Source organism: Mauremys reevesii, linkage group 5 (assembly GCF_016161935.1).
Source record: "Mauremys reevesii isolate NIE-2019 linkage group 5, ASM1616193v1, whole genome shotgun sequence".
Taxonomy (NCBI): Eukaryota; Metazoa; Chordata; order Testudines; family Geoemydidae; genus Mauremys; species Mauremys reevesii.
The window spans coordinates 120,314,953-120,331,916 of NC_052627.1; the positions used below are offsets into that span (position 1 = coordinate 120,314,953).

Consider the following 16,964-nt stretch of genomic DNA (forward strand, 5'->3'; position numbering starts at 1 on the left):
TGACATTTGATGCCTGTGGCTGGAATAGGAATCACCATTTTTTTTTTTATGTACAGCCCTCTTTACATGAGGCCTTTTCACTAGGTCTGTCAATTAATCGCAGTTAACTCATGCGATTAACTCAAAAAAATTAATCGCAATTTAAAAAATTAATTACTCAGTTTTAATTACACTGTTAAACAATAGAATATCAATAGAAATGTAATAAATATTTTTTATATTTTTCTACATTTTCAGATATATTGATTTCAATTACAACACAGAGTACAAAGAGTACAGTACTCACCTTGTATTATTTTTTATTACAAATATTTGCACTGTAACCGAAGACCACGAAAGCTCATGCTGAAATAAATTTATTAGTCTCTAAGGTGCCACAAGTACTCCTGTTCTTTTTGCGGATACAGAATAACATGGCTGCTACTCTGAAAAGAGAAATTATATTTTTCAGTTCGTAATACAGGTACTGTACTGCAATCTCTTTATTGTGAAAATGTAACTTACAAATGTAGATTTTTTGTTTGTTACATAACTGCACTCAAAAACAAAACAATGTAAAACTTGAGCCTACAAGTCCACTCAGTCCTACTTCTTGTTCAGCCAATTGCTAAGACAAACAAGTTTGTTTATATTTACGGGAGATAATGCTGCCCCACTTCTTATTTATAATGTCACCTGAAAGTGATAACAGGCATTCACATGGCACTTTTGTAGCCAGAGTTGCAAGGTATTCTCTGCAGCTTGAGGTCTTCAAACTACAATTTGAGGACTTCAATAACTCAGACATAGGCTAAGGGTTTGCTACAGGAGTGGATGGGTGAGATTGTGTGGCCTGCGTTGTGCAGGAGGTCAGACTAGATTATCATAATGGTCTCTTCTGACCTCAAAGTCTATGAGTATTTACATGCCAGATATGCTAAACATTCATATGCCCCTTCATACTTCGGCCACCATTCTAGAGGACATGCTTCCATGCTGATGATGCTCATTAAAAAAAATAATGAGTTAATTAAATTTGTGACTGAACTCCGTGGGGGAGAATTGTCTGTCTCCTGCTGTTTTACCCACATTCTGCCATATATTTCATGTTATAGGAGTCTCAGATGATGACCCAGCACATGTTGTTTGTTTTAAGAACACTTTCACTACAGATTTGACAAAATGCAAAGAAGGTACCAATGTGAGATTTCTAAAGATAGCTACAGCACTCAACCCAAGGTTTAAGTATCTGAAGTACCTTCTAAAATCTGAGAGGGACGAGGTGTGGGCCATGCTTTCAAAAGTCTTAAAAGAGCAACACTCCAATGCGGAAACTACAGAACCCAAATCACCAAAAAAGAAAATCAACCTTCTGCTGGTGGCATCTGACTCAGATGATGAAAATTAATGTCCGTCAGTCCGCACTGCTTCGGATTATTATCGAGCAGAACCCATCATCGGCATGTCCTTTGGAATGGTAGTTGAAGCATAAAGGGACATATGAATCTTTAGCGCTTCTTGCAATGCCAGATATGTGAACGCCTTTTCTCACTTTCAGGTGACATTATAAACAAGAAGTGGGCAGTATTATCTCCTTCAAATGTGTAAACAAACTTGTTTGTCTGAGCGATTCTCTGAACAAGAAGTAGCACTGAGTGGACTTGTAGGTCTAAAGTTTTACATTGTTTTAATTTTTGATGCAGTTTTTATATGCATAATTTTACATTTGTAAATTCAACTTTCATGATAAAAAGATTGCACTACAGTATTTGTATTAGCTGAATTGAAAAATACTCTTTCTTTTGTTTTTTACAATGCAAATATTTGTAATAAAACATAAATATAAAGTGAGCATTGTACACTTTGTATTCTGTGTGGTAATTGAAATCAATATATTTGAAAATGTAGAAAACATCCAAACATATTTAAATGGTATTCTGTTATTGTTAACTGTGCGATTAATTGCAATTAATTTTTAAAATCTTTTGACAGCCCTATTTTTCACCTGTTTCTTTGGCCTTTCATCAGCTCCAAGAATCTTTGTCAACCTTTTTGGGGGATGATTATTGCCTCCTTCAGAGACGAGGTATCTGCATTTTTCACCACTTGTATGATCTCTCCATCAGATCTCAGTGCAGAGAGAAGGTGATTTTGGGCTCAAGGAGAGAGAGATTCTTTGACAACATGAGTTTGTGAACAGTTAGGATGAGATTCTTTTATCCCATTCACAAGATTTGACACCTTAGGGCTAGGCTCTGCTCATTCTAAGAGAGTGTCTTGCTTCTCTTAGAGCAACAAACATCAAGCAGCTACTTCAGACCCTACTGAGATCCAACTACAACAATTTGATAGGCCCTTGGTCTCCTAGGATTCATATACAGTTTGACTCCTGTTTAGATATGGTTAAGTGAGCGATTCTTTACATGTGGCCTTTTCACCTGTTTGTTCTGTCAGTGTGGGATCACTTCACCTATTCAGTCCTTCAGTTCATGAAATGGAGCAGATATAGAAACCTGACCAAGGGAAATCTCCATCTGAAATTCCTGAAGTCAGGATCACTATGAAAGCCTGCCTGGCCAATTTGTGGCACGTGGGTACACTTTCCTGTTAGGAAAAATGGTTCCTCTCTAGAATACAAGAGGAGCGCTGTGGATAAGGGATAAGCCGTAAGATGCCTAGTGACCCTCGCAACTGCCACTTCCATTCTGAGTTAGTTTCTCAGACCGGAAGAAGAGCTCTGTGTAAGCACAAAAGCTTGTCTCTTTCACCAAAAGAAGTTGGGCCAATAAAAGATACTACCTTATCCACCTTGTCTCTCCACTCTGAGTGACAGTTGCACAGCTGAAGCTTATGTAACAAAGTAGCACCCTAAACTGTCAGTTGAGAATGGAAGCCTTTTGGACATTTAATTGAGTGAAAAGTTTAAGTGTAGTACTTTCAGCTTGTGAATATATTCATGGGGAAACTCAACATTCAGAACTGTCTCCAAGGAAATGAGAACTGAACAACAATTTGCAGCAGTTTGTATTCCAGATTAGGGAATACCACAGACAGAGTTTTCTGTATCAGTCAACAACAAAAATGTGGACTACTTCTGATTCAGAGTCTGGGAGATAAAGCCATGGAAAAACCTATGTCTTTTGTGTCATAGGAACATAGGAATTATCATACTGGATTAGATCCATGGTCCATCTAATCCAGTATTCTTCCTCCAACAGTTACCAGCACAGTATGCTTTAGAGGAAGGTGTGATAAACCTCACGATAGGCAGGTATGAGGCAATCAGCCCCCCTGCAGGTGTAATCTAATCCATAATAGTTAGAAATTGGTGTAAACCCTAAAACATGAAGTTTCATCTCCTTTACTAACATACTCTTATAGTTAGCATTAACTATAATAAATCTGGATGTTCTTATCTGTATAAATGTCCCAATCCCTCTTTGAATTTTGTTTAGTTCTTGTCCTCAACAACGAGTCTTTGGTAATGAGTTCTGCAGTCTAAGTGTTATGTGAAATTGTCAAGGTTCCTTCCCCACTCTGAACTTTAGGGTACAGATGTGGGGACCTGCATGAGAACCTTTAAGCTTAATTTGCAGTTTAGATCTGGTTTTGCTGCCACCACCCAAATTATTTAAGAATTATTTGGGAAACTCTGTCTACCTCTCTCCCCATCCCCCCCCCCCGCCCCAAGAATATCTCCCTCACAAGTACTATAACCCTTCCCTGGGTAGCCTTGAGAGACTCCTCCACCAGTTCCCCGGTGAACACCGATCCAAACCCTTGGATCTTAAAACAAGGAAAAATTAATCAGGTTCTTAAAAAGAAGGCTTTTAATTAAAGAAAGAAAGGTAAAAATTATCTCTGTAAAATCAGGATGGAAAATAACTTTACAGGGTAATTAGATTTAAAGAACCCAGAGGAACCCCCTCTAGCCTTAGGTTCAAAGTTACAGCAAACAGAGGTAAATTCCTCTCAGCAAAAAGGAACATTTACAAGTTGAGAAAACAAAGATAAAACTAACACGCCTTGCCTGGCTGTTACTTACAAGTTTGAAACATGAGAAACTAGTTCAGAAGATTTGGAGAGCATGGATTGATGTCTGGTCCCTCTTAGTCCCAAGAGCGAACAACCCCAAAACAAAGAACACACAAACACAAGCCTTCCCCCCACCAAGATTTGAAAGTATCTTGTCCCCTTATTGGTCCTTTGGGTCAGGTGTCAGCCAGGTTACCTGAGCTTCTTAACCCTTTACAGGTAAAAGGATTTTGGTGCCTCTGGCCAGGAGGGATTTTATAGTATTGTACACAGGAGGGCTGTTACCCTTCCCTTCATAGTTATGACAGAGATACTATTTCCTTTTATCAATTTTGGTTTTGCCACCTTTCAATTTCATTGGATGTTTCTTTAGTCATATACTATGAGACATGGAGAACAGATTCTTCTTTGAGTGGTTGCACATGTGCATTCTGCTCTTGGTGTCTCTGCCCAGTGCACAGTCGTGGGAAACTTTTTCCCTCATCAGTGTCTCTTGGGTAGCTCAAGCACTTCTGCTGCTGCACAGCGCTGCATGCAGGTATAAAGGGCAGAACCACCTCCAGTCCCTGATAGCTTTTTTCTTACTACCTGTAACAGTCATTGGAACGCCTGTCAATTGCTAGAGCAGTTTTCTCTCAAACTTTATGTACATAGTCTAGTTATAGTTAGTTGTTACTGTAGTTAGTAAGTTTTAGTAGTTTAAACATTTTGCTTATATTGTTTTTCCCCATTTTGGGGTTCTGTTGCCAGTACCGAATCATGCCCTGATCACTAGGCTTCAAACCATGTGCTTCCTGCTCAAAGCCTATGCCTGTGAGGAACCTGCACAGCAGTTGTTTCAAGTGCTTGGAGGCATATACAAAGGACTGATGCCAGATTTGACCAGAGGAAGATCTCCACCCCCAAACTCTGTAAAGCAAGGGGAAAGGGAGTTGACTAGAGTGCAAGAGAGAAACAAGCATTCCTCCTCCAAATTAATGCCTAAGACAGCATCACTCATTGACTCTAGTGTCAGAATGGGCACCGTTGAGTCTGGTTCCAGAAACTACACTGTCAACTTCAGCATCAATGTATCGACCAAATATGATCTCAGTGCCAACTATGCCAGAGTGTGACATTCCCTGAAGGTATTATCTGGACCAGTGATCTGCTAGGTCACTCCAATCCTTTACTCTGGGAGCCAGCCTTACCCTGCTCTGCTGTGAAAATCCCCACTCCTGGGCTGTTCACACACAGCTTCTAGCATGTAAGCTGCTCCTTGGATTGTGCAACTGAATGACACTGGCCAATATCTCTGGTTTCAGACACAATCCTGGGAACCTCCGTCTTGCAGTGTCCAGTTATGCCCGTTGGATGCTGCAAGCTTATATGAGTTTGTCAATTTAACAAATAAATTGATATGTACCAGGCTTGTTATCCCAAGGGGAGTCTCTGACACGCTTCAAACCAAATGCACTGCTTCAGGTAGAATAAACAAACAGATTTATTAACTACAAAGATAGATTTTAAGTGATTATAAGTCAAAACATAAGTCAGATTTGGTCAAATGAAATAAAAGCAAAACGCATTCTAAGCTGATCTTAACACTTTCAGTGCCCTTACAGACTTAGATGCGTCTCACCACAGACTGGCTGGTTGCTCTTCAGGCTCTCCCCTTTGATCAGCACTTCAGTCACTTGCTGGTAATGGTTTCTGTAGATGTAGGTGGAAGAGAGAGGAAGAGCTTGGCAAACATCTCTCCCTTTTATCATGTTCTTTCTTCCCTCTTGGCTTTTCCCTCCCCCCTTCAGAGTCAGGTGAGCATTACCACATCACAGTCCCAAACTGACCAAAGGAAGGAGGGTGGCTTATGCGAGAGTCCAACAGATCCTTTTGTTGCTGCCTAGGCCAGCATCCTTTGTTCCTGTGAGGCTGGGCTGGGTTTGTCCCATACATGCCTTGATGAGATACTCTTAGAGAGTTTTTGCCTGGACTTATTTTAAGTCATGAAGACACATTTTCAGCCTCATAACTATATACATGAAATTACAACCTATAACATTACTGTAACAACAATTACTATAACATCACTATAACAACTGAAGGGTTAAAATCCATGTGCATTTTATATAACAACCTGGTATATGGATTGTGCCAGCTCTTTCTCAGACCCAAAGTCCAGAGTCATGAGCCTTCCAAAGACACCCAACATGACAGACTTTGCATTGGACACCACACAATCATTTTACAAGGATGAACATGGGGTTATGCTGGGTGTTCCCCCGAGATACAGAGAGTCACACAAAGGCATTTGCAGCAGTGAAGAATTTACTCTGCTTCTTGATGCCAGTATTAGCTCCCTTGGTACTGTTAAACACCAGTATTTTTGATGACCCTTACAAAGCTTGCATAGCAGAGACTGTCTTACAAAAGCTCCAGCAAATCCTGGGATCAGCCCTTTCCTATGTCACCCAGTTCAGACATTAGGTCATAGATGATGCCTGGAATGATGCTGAACTCCTCCATCCATTTCAGCTTGCCCTTTGCAAAGAACTAAAAAACAAGCTGGCATCGGTGGATTTCCCGCCTCCCCCCCCCCCATTTAGAGGCCTTGCTGGGCCTGTGTATCCAGATAGACACCAGGCTGCATGAACAGCAACTGGAACATAGGTTGATGAGCCTACCTACCTCCTTCACTCACCGAAAAGTCAGTCCTCAGGCCCAAGTGAGCTCAGCCTCAATCAAGCCCATACCAACTGACATTGGATGACCCTGCCTATCCCCATATGAATGAGAATGCAGAAGACAGGAGAACCTCTGCTTCTATTATGGAGTCCAGGACATGTAGTATCCAAGTGTCCTGTCAAAACCCTTGCTAAGCTGATGATAGGGAAGAAACTAACTCCACACCCAGTCAGGGACCCGAAGCTGGCTACCATCAGGAAGACATCTCAAAATTATGCTAACCTGGAAGTTCCGTCTTGGACCTAAAAACTCCATCCCTGCATGATGGACCACATCTTCCTATGAAATACCAGCACTACCACAATGTCTTTGAACAACAGAATGCAGACTCACTCTCCCTGCATCATGTTTATAATTGTCCTGTCGACTTTAATCTCGGAGCCAACATTCAGTTTGCATGTATATATTCTATGTCTGAATCAGAACTAGCAATATTAAGGGATTAGCTCCAGGAAAACCTAGCTAAAGGCTTTATCCGCTGCTCTACCTCCCCCGCAGGCATCCCAGAGCTTTTTGTTAAGAAAAAAGACAGCTCTCTGAAACTCTATGTAGACTACAGGGCACTGAACCAAATAACTATATGAAATTGGTACACCTTACTGTTAATCCCAGAGCTCCTGGACTGAGTACAGGTGTTTGCTAAACTGTACATTAGTGGAGCATATAATCTAGTTCAAATCAGGGCAGGGGACAAATGGAAGATAGCCTTTAGAACAAGTTATAGACACTTTGAGTATTCGATAATGCCCTTTGGACTTATCAGTTCTCCTGCCACTTTCCAGCACCTGATCAGTGACATATTTCAAGATATTCTAGACCAGTTTGTGTTGGCATAGTTAATGATATTCTAATCTATTCCAGTAGTCAAGCAAGCCATGACCACAATGTCCATGAAGTGTGAATGTGATTGTTCCAGCACGGGTTATATGGAAAACTGGAAAAGTCAGTATTTGACCAATCATCCGTTGAATTTTTGGGGTTCATACTGTCAGAAGGCGGACTACGGATGGACCTTCAGAAGGTATCTGCATTTCAGGATTGGGCTGAACCCTGGAGCATCCAAGACCTCCAGAGGTTCATGGGGTTTGCAAGTTTTACAGTTTATTCCAAACTTTCAAAGGTCACAGCCTCTATAACTGTCATCCTCCACAAATGTGCAAGTTTTCACTGGTCACTAGAGACCCATCAGGCCTTTGAACACCTGAACATAGCTTTTCCATGTGCCCTAGTGCTGGTCTCCCCTGATCTTAACCAACCCTTTGTCCTTGAGGCTGACTCTTCTGATGTAGCCATTGGAGTGATACAAAGAAACAGGGCCCCAGCATGAAATGCATCCATGTGCATATTTTTCATGAAAACTCATCCCTGTTGAATGCTCCTTGTTCCTGATAACTACCATGCCTCATCCCTGTTCCAACTGCCTACCATGCCTGGTTCCTATTTCCTCACCTTGACCCCTGTTGCTGACTCTGACACCGGCTTGACCCTTGATGGGACTTCTGGCTTTGACCCTTGGCTTTTCAACAACTCTGACACTACTCCTGGCTCCAGCCACTAGGTCAGACAGCCCACATTACAGGCCCTTATGGTGTCAGTCAAAACCTGTTTTTTCCTTCTTATTTGGCACATTCATTAAATATCTTAATTTCAACACTTTCATGTCCATGTGGCTGTGTTAAGTTCCCTCTATTTTCTGGTAAAGGAAGTTTGTTTTCACACTTTCATATTTTTAGGTTCACAAGTTGGATCTTAAAGCTTCATTTGTCAATCAAAATCTGTGTGGCCGATTGGAAACTGAAGTAAATTTTGGGTCAACTAATGGAACTGCCCTTTGAACCAATGACTACTACCTTATTGATTTTCTTGTTAGTTTGACAAGTCATTACATTCTTTTTGGACACAAGGAAGTCTTCCAGAAAAAACAGATACTTTGTTAAGTTGAAAACACTGGCGAGAGCAAAAGTCTCAAAGTTTCAAAAGCAATAATCATCTCATGTGTCTTGGCAACACTTGTGGAGTCTTATAAGAAAGGTAGAAAAGCTACTCCCTCATATTTAAGCACATTCTACCAGATCTGTTTCCACTTCATTAGCAAGAAAAAATAGAGCTGCGTATGAAGAGATCTGCATTGCAGCTAGTGTTTCTCTCCATACTTTCAAAAGAAAAATGCAGGTTGGACATCTAATTTTTCTCTGAGGTAACCTTTAGTTGGTGGGTTTTATAGACTGCTGACCTTCTTTGATTCATATGTTTCTAACTATTCTCTCTTTTGGGACTTGGACTGCTTGTGAATTTTCAAAAGTTAGAGCCCTGTGAAATTGGGTTATTTATTTTTTTTATATTTTTTGACAATGTTGTGTTATCTTGTTTTATCCACCCTGCCCCATCACCCACACTTCCACACCCCATCCCCGCTCTCCTAACCCCCCACAACTTCTGCCTGAGTCCCAGGCACCCCAACTTCAATATCAACAGCCACTCCTCTCCCAGGGGGCCCAGTGCCCAGCCTGGGCTGCATCCCTCCACTCCATTCCATGGGACCGCAGGGAGAACCAGACACCACAATCCCCTTGCCAGGCGGGCTCAAAGGAGGCTGAGTGCCTGCTGACACCACCTCCACACTGCAATGGCCCCCTTGCTTGTGTAAGTCATGGTGAATGTGGCTCGCTGTCTCACACTCTTTGTATTACTTCCGGCTCCTCTTATCGACCTCTACTAGGCCCACACCTTCAGCACTCATTTCACATGTATGTAAGGTGACCAGACAGCAAATGTGAAAAATCAGAATGGGGGTGGTGGGTAATAGGAGCCTATATAAGAAAAAGACCCCAAAAACGAGACTGTCCCTATAAAATCGGGACATCTGGTCACCCTACATGTATGCAATGCATGCACATGACTCATGTGGGAGCAGCCGTCGGCTGGTGTGCTCCACTTGGCGGAAGCGATCCCATTAGCTCATTCGTTGCACCTCTGGGTGCTGCCATTGGCTACTGAATCTTCTGAGGGTGTTAGTCTGTGAATCTTTGTTTTATTTTGATCACTTAGTTGGATGACCGACCAGGAGCAGTAAGTAGCTTTGCAGGTACAGAAAGGGCTAAGAACATAAGAATGGCCGTACCGGGTCAGACCAAAGGTCCATCTAGCCCAGTATCTGTCTACCGACAGTGGCCAATGCCTGGTACCCCAGAGGGAGTGAACCTAACAGGCAATGATCAAGTGATCTCTCTCCTGCCATCCATCTCCATCCTCTGACAAACAGAGGCTAGAGACACCATTCTTACCCATCCTGGCTAATAGCCATTTATGGACTTAGCCACCATGAATTTATCCAGTCCCCTTTTAAACATTGTTATAGTCCTAGCCTTCACAACCTCCTCAGGTAAGGAGTTCCACAAGTTGACTGTGCGCTGCGTGCAGAAGAACTTCCTTTTATTTGTTTTAAACCTGCTGCCTATTAATTTCATTTGGTAACCCCTAGTTTGTTTTATTTAATTTTTTTGTGTAACTTTTTGCTTTATTTCATGTTATTTCTACCTATGTATAAGGATAAGACAATTTTTTCCTTATCTGTAAATCTGGATTTTTCCTTTCCTTTGTTAATATGCTTGCAGAATATTATAGGCTTTAAGGCAGGGGTTCTCAAACTGCCCCCTTAAGGCAGGGGGTCACAAGGTTACTACATGGGGGGTCGTGAGGTTATTACATGGGGGGTCATGAGCTCTCAACCTCCACCCCAAACCCTGCTTTGCCTCCATCATTTATAATGATGTTAAATATATTTAAAAGTGCTTTTAATTTATAAGGGGGGGTCGCACTCAGAGGCTTGCTATGTGAAAGGGGCAGAGCCACCCAGAGGATTCAGGGGGCCTGAGGTCTTCGGCGGCGGGGGGCCCCCGCTTCGGCGGTAATTCGGCGGCGGGGGGTCCTTCTGCTCCGGGACCCGCTGCCAAAGTGCCCTGAAGACCCGCAGCGGGGGCCCTCCGCCGCCGAATTACCGCCGAAGACCCAGCACTTCGGCAGCGGGTCCCGCTTTGGCGGTAATTCAGCGGCAGGGGGTTCTTCCGCCGCTGAAGACCGGAGTGGAAGAAGCTCCGGGGGCCCCGGCCCCATGAGAGTTTTCCGGGGGCCCCGGAGTGAGTGAAGGCCCCGCTCCAGGGGCCCCAAAAAACTCTCGTGGGGGCCCCTGTGGGGCCCAGGGCAAATTTCCCCACTACCCCTCCCCCCCCGGGCTGCCCTGGAAAGGGGTCACCAGTAAAAAAGGTTTGAGAGCCACTGCTTTAAGGGTTAGAATTCTACTGATCTTGCAGTAGAGTTCTCTAGGGTGACAACATGTCCTGTTTTGGCTGGGGCAGTTCCTTTTTTAAGCCTTGTTCTGGGCGTTCCAACTTTTTTTTCCAAAAGGAGGCATTTGTCCCTGTCATAAATATACAGCTAAGGGTAGCATAAAATCCCTCTTTACCCTGTAAAGGGTTTATTCCTCTTTTACCTGTAAAGGGTTAAGAAACTCAGATAACCTGGGGGCACCTGACCAAAAGGACCAATAAGGGGAGAAATGCACCCACCACCTTCCAGAAACTTGTAGATGGTCTCCTGGTGGGACTGGGAGAATTTGCAGTAGCCTACCTTGATGATGTGGCCATTTTTTCTGATTCATGGGCAGAACACCTGGAGCATCTGCAAAAAGTCTTTGAACGCATAAGGAAGGCAGGACTAACTGTTAAGGCTAAAAAGTGTCAAATAGGCCTAAACAGAGTGACTTACCTTGGAAACCAGGTGGGTCAAGAACTATCAACCCCCTACAGGCCAAAGTGAATGCTATCCAAAAATGGCCTGTCCCAAAGTCAAAGAAACAGGTCCAATCCTTCTTAGGCTTGGCTGGATATTACAGGCGATTTGTACCGCACTACAGCCAAATCGCCGCCCCACTGACAGACCTAACCAAAAAGAAACAGCCAAATGCAGTTCAGTGGACTGAAGAATGTCAGAAGGCCTTTAACCAGCTTAAAGCAACACTCATGTCTGACCCTGTGCTAAGGACCCCGGACTTTGACAAACCTTTCCTAGTAACCACAGATGCGTCCGAGTATGGTGTGGGAGCAGTTTTAGTGCAGGGAAGACTGGATCAAGAATTCCATCCTGTCGTGTTTCTCAGCAAAAAACTGTCTGAGAGGGAAAGCCACTGGTCAATCAGTGAAATGGAATATTACGCCATTGTATATGCACTGGAGAAGCTACGCCCATATGTTTGGGGACGGCGTTTCCACCTGCAAACCAACCATGCTGCGCTGAAGTGGCCTCATATTGTCAGGGACAATAACAAAAAACTTCTTCGGTGGAGTTTAGCTCTCCAAGATTTTGATTTGAAATACAACACATTTCAGGAGCTTCTAACAAAGTGACTAATGCACTCTCCTGTGAACATTTCCCAGAATCAACTGGTTACAATCATCCTTGAAATGTGGGAAATTTTGTTAGTTTTTACATAATCAGTAGTATATCTAAAGGTGCATGTGTCTTATTAATTCTGTTTTCTCCTAGAGCTCCAGGAAGAAATCACAGTCAGTGTGGAGCAGGCTGTCCAGCACGTCTATGATTTGGGGGGGGTGTCATAAACATACAGCTAAGGGTAGCGTAAAATCCCTCTTTACCCTGTAAAGGGTTAATTCCTCTTTTACCTGTAAAGGGTTAAGAAGCTCAGATAACCTGGGGGCACCTGACCAAAAGGATCAATAAGGGGAGAAGATACTTTCAAATCTGTGGGGGAAGGTTTTTTTGTCTGTGTCCCTTGGAGCCAGCCAGGAAACAGGGCAGGAGAAAATACATGTCCCTAGCTATATCTGAACTAAGCATCTAGCCTTGCAGAAATAGTAATAGCAGAAAAGAAATGCATTAGATTACCTTTTGTTTTAGCTTGTGAATTTTCCCTGTGTGAAGCGGGGAGGTTTATCCCTGTTTTTTAAACTTTGAAGTTTTCCTAGAGGGGAAATCCTGTGTTTTTGAGTCTTTTGTTATTCTGCAAAGTACTTACCATCCTGATTTTACAGAGGTGATTCTTTTACCTTTTCTTTAATTAAAATTCTTCTTTTAAGAACCCGATTGATTCTTCATTGTTCTTAAGATCCAAGGGTTTGGGTCTGTGTTCACCTGTACTAGTTGGTGAAGATACATTCTCAAGCCTCCCTAGGAAAGGGAGTGTAGAGGTTTGGGGAGATATTTGGGGAAGGTAGGGCTCCAAGTGGCCCTCCCTGAATGTTTGGTTAAATCACTTGGACCCATGCAGGGTTCTAGCTACCGGGGCAACAGCCTTGTGTGAGGGTGGGGGGGCCCACAGGGTTCCAGCAACTGGGCAACAGCAATGGGGGGGGCCTTTGGGCAAGTGGCTTAGGGGTCCCATTTTCTCTTTGGAAAATATGGTCACCCTAAGTTCTAGGCATTGCCTTTGCTGTTATCTGTGAGCATGGCTACCCAAAAGGCAGTTCCAGAACAGTGTCTTTCCTGTTATGAAAAGGCAAATGTGCAGGTAAAGATAAATTAACTTAACTGAAACTAAACTTAAAATTAATTTTAACAAATTGTCTTTTTGACTCCTTGAAAAGTCATGTTACAGAGCCTAGAAAAGCAGCCCTCTAGACTAGATTCTGTATTTCCTTCAACCATAGTGGAAATGCAAAGTTTTCATCTATATGGACTCCCTTCCTACACTGAGATAGAAATCTAGTATAGACACTAGCTGGTTGCCTCTCTCCCTCCTTTTTGACTAGAATCTTGAAGTAATTCTTTACTCACTGATGAGTTTGCTGTTTGTCTCTTCCTCTGACAAGAAATTTCCCGTCACCTAGTTTAAATCTTCCTGTCTCAAACTGAACTCTGAAGTCCATTTTACAGCATCTAGAAACCCTCCCTGACTTCCCTGGACATAGAATCATAGGACTGGAAGGGACCTTGAAAGGTCATCTAGTCCAGTCCCCTGCACATGCTCTGGTCCCAATCGAAGTTCTGACAATTAAATTATAAACTAGCAGTCATGAGTGTCTTTCTGTTCATATGTTGTTACACCATGCTGTTCACCATAGTATCTCAGCACCTGGTTGGGAATACATGCCCAGGTTCAGGGGTTTTCTGCATACTGGGACAAGCTGGGGTTTATATCTTCATAAAAGTCCCCTCCTGTCCCACTTCTCAGCTTCCAGAAATTCTGCTTGACCTTTAACACTTCTGATGCTGCTTCTAACTACTAAAAGAGGTAGTATTCAGGTTTCAGCCATCTAGAAATCAGTCAGTCTTCGAAATGCTAAATTAAGTTTGTTAACATAACAAAATTTAATTGAATAACTAGCACACTACTAAGCCAAATTCTTTATTTATTCTCCAGTTAAACAAGCTGCAAGATCTTCATCCATTGCCTAAGATAATTTTAGAATACCGACAGGTGAGTTCATTTTTCATAAAGAACATATTTGCATTGAAAGCAAGAATTAACTGAACAAAAATATAGCTTTACTACGCCACTTGTCTGAGAATCTTTTGGCTAGCATATGATTTCACATATTTTTTTAATTAGTCTTCATATTTCTGCAGCAGTAGGTAAATTCTTAGTATGAGTTCAAAAATAAGTTTTGGTTTGCACTAGATTTTTTGCAGTTAACAACTGAAGCCACATATTTTTTGTTAAATGTTTGTTGCACAATTTTAGAAAACTTCACTAACAAAATTGGTTTGGTGATACAGTGCACTGCCAATGAGAAAATCTGGACCAAGAAAAGACCTTGAGATTGTAAGGGGCTAGATCAGTGGACTTTTTGATATGTTGATATTTCTTATTTTTACAATAGTCTGCTGACAATCCATCACAGCATTAGTTTAGTCTGCCCATTTTGGTTAACAGTTGGGTTTTCAATGGATGTGTTTTCAGAGTAAAACTAAAAATCAGTCTTTGGCTTCCTTGTGTCATCCTTTGTTTCTGCATCTCTCAGCATCAAACTCTGAAACTTTCACACTGCAACACCTGCATAGCCAAATAGAGCCAAATATTCAACACCATTAAAGTCAGTGTATTGAGCCACTATTGAATGTCTGTCATCTTCTCTATTAAAAATGTTTTGCAGTATCTACACATTTTCTATAGTTGTAAATGGGTTGAAGAGTATGAGTTTCCACTTGAAAAGTTCTTAGAATTTAGATAACTATTAAAGTACTAAACTCTTTCTAATTTAGGTTCACAAGATAAAGTCAACCTATGTGGATGGACTACTTTCATGTATGAAAAAGGTAAGAATGTAAAAAAGCTCCTCCTGTAAATTTGTGTATGTCTATATAAGATGGTTTGAAATAATTCTGAAGTTTTTTAAAATTATAACATTGTTATTAAAAATATAACCCTTGTTTCTACTTATATGGAAATATTGATAACGTGTGTGTGTGTGTGTGTATATATATATGTGTGTGTGTATGTATGTATATATATATATATGTGTGTGTGTGTATATATATATAAGCTTTAGAGTAAAATTTCATTTTCACATATTGACTTCTGCAACAACGTATCACATGCTTTTATATTTGGATTTTTTTTTTACTTGACTAAAGGGATTTATTTCATCTACATGGAATCAGACAGGAACTGTGACTGGCAGACTTTCAGCCAAGCATCCTGTAAGTGAGTCTTTTAGAAGCCTTTTTCATTCAAAGAAAGTGTGGTGAAAATGCATTTCATTGTAAGCCATGTCCAATAGAGGGCTCCACATCAGCTAAATGGAAATATACACTCTATTTACATAATTTTGCTTCATGCTGTTTAATATGCATGAAAAAATCCAAACTAGTTTTCCTTTGGCTATCAGAGGGATCAAAGAACTAGTAATTGCAATATTGTATGTAGATGGGAGATAGGAACAAAATATTTTGTTAAATGCGTATTGCATTTTAGACAGAGATTACATTAAATAATATTGACAACTACTTTTAGAACAGTATCAGAGGGGTAGCCGTGTTAGTCTCGTTCTGTAGAAGCAGCAAAGAATCCTGTGGCACCTTATAGCGTTTTTTGCAGTTGCAGCATGAGCGTGTGTGGTACCCACTTCTGATACCAAGCAGCAGTGATTGGCATCAGGGCAGGTGTATATATAGCAAAAAAAAAAAAGCTAGAGAGAGAGAGAGAGAGTTCAATCATCAGGAGGGATGAGGCCTGTTCCAGCAGTTGAGGTGTGAAAACCAAGGAGGAGAAACTGGTTCTGTAATTGGCAAGCCATTCACAGTCTTTGTTTAGTCCTGAGCTGATGGTGTTAAATTTGCAGATGAACTGGAGCTCAGCAGTTTCTCTTTGAAGTCTGGTCCTAAAGTTTTTTTGCTGTAGGATGGCCACCTTAAGATCTGCTATTGTGTGGCCAGGGAGGTTGAAGTGTTCTCCATAAATGGACACAAATCAGACATTAGGAATGGCAATATACAAAAACCTGTAGGAGAACACTTCAACCTCCCTGGCCACACAATAGCAGATCTTAAGGTGGCCATCCTACAGCAAAAAAACTTTAGGACCAGACTTCAAAGAGAAACTGCTGAGCTCCAGTTCATCTGCAAATTTAACACCATCAGTTCAGGACTAAACAAAGACTGTGAATGGCTTGCCAATTACAGAACCAGTTTCTCCTCCCTTGGTTTTCACACCTCAACTGCTGGAACAGGGCCTCATCCTCCCTGATTGATCTAACCTCGTTATCTCTAGCTTGCTTCTTGCTTGCTTATATATACACCTGCCCCTGGAAATTTCCACTGCTTGCATCCGAAGAAGTGGGTATTCACCCACGAAAGCTCATGCTGCAAAACGTCTGTTAGTCTATAAGGTGCCACAGGATTCTTTGCTGCTTCTACTTTTAGAACAGAGTATAATATTCATTGCTTAGCTTTTAGGTTACCTAAAAGAGACAGATATTACAAATCCTCTGTTCTGAGCCATGTAGCCTCTGGTTCCTGATATTCTTAGAATAATTAGTGAAGACTTTTGACCTGAGGTACAACCATTGTGCTCTGCAAGGACAGCAAATCACACCCACACCTTGTAACATAACCCTCCATGTCTTTAAACCCAATGCATAAGACGATACTTTTTCTTTGAATTTCTGTCTCATTAATTTTGTTTCGTTTCAGTACCTTTATATTTATTCTATTTATTTTTTCTTTTCTTTTTAATTTTATACCGTAATTCTTTACTCCTTGTAGCTAGAGCC

At 41.6% G+C, this 16,964-nt stretch overlaps 1 protein-coding gene across 1 annotated transcript in view; it reads left to right on the plus strand.

The window, feature by feature from the left end:
• POLN (DNA polymerase nu) overlaps positions 1–16,964 on the plus strand; it is a 227,947-nt gene that overhangs the window by 71,929 nt on the left and 139,054 nt on the right. The window contains exons 14-16 of the mRNA XM_039539378.1: positions 14,114–14,170; positions 14,956–15,009; positions 15,328–15,393. Coding sequence (XP_039395312.1) covers positions 14,114–14,170; positions 14,956–15,009; positions 15,328–15,393 — 177 coding nt within the window. The remainder of the gene's footprint in view (positions 1–14,113; positions 14,171–14,955; positions 15,010–15,327; positions 15,394–16,964) is intronic.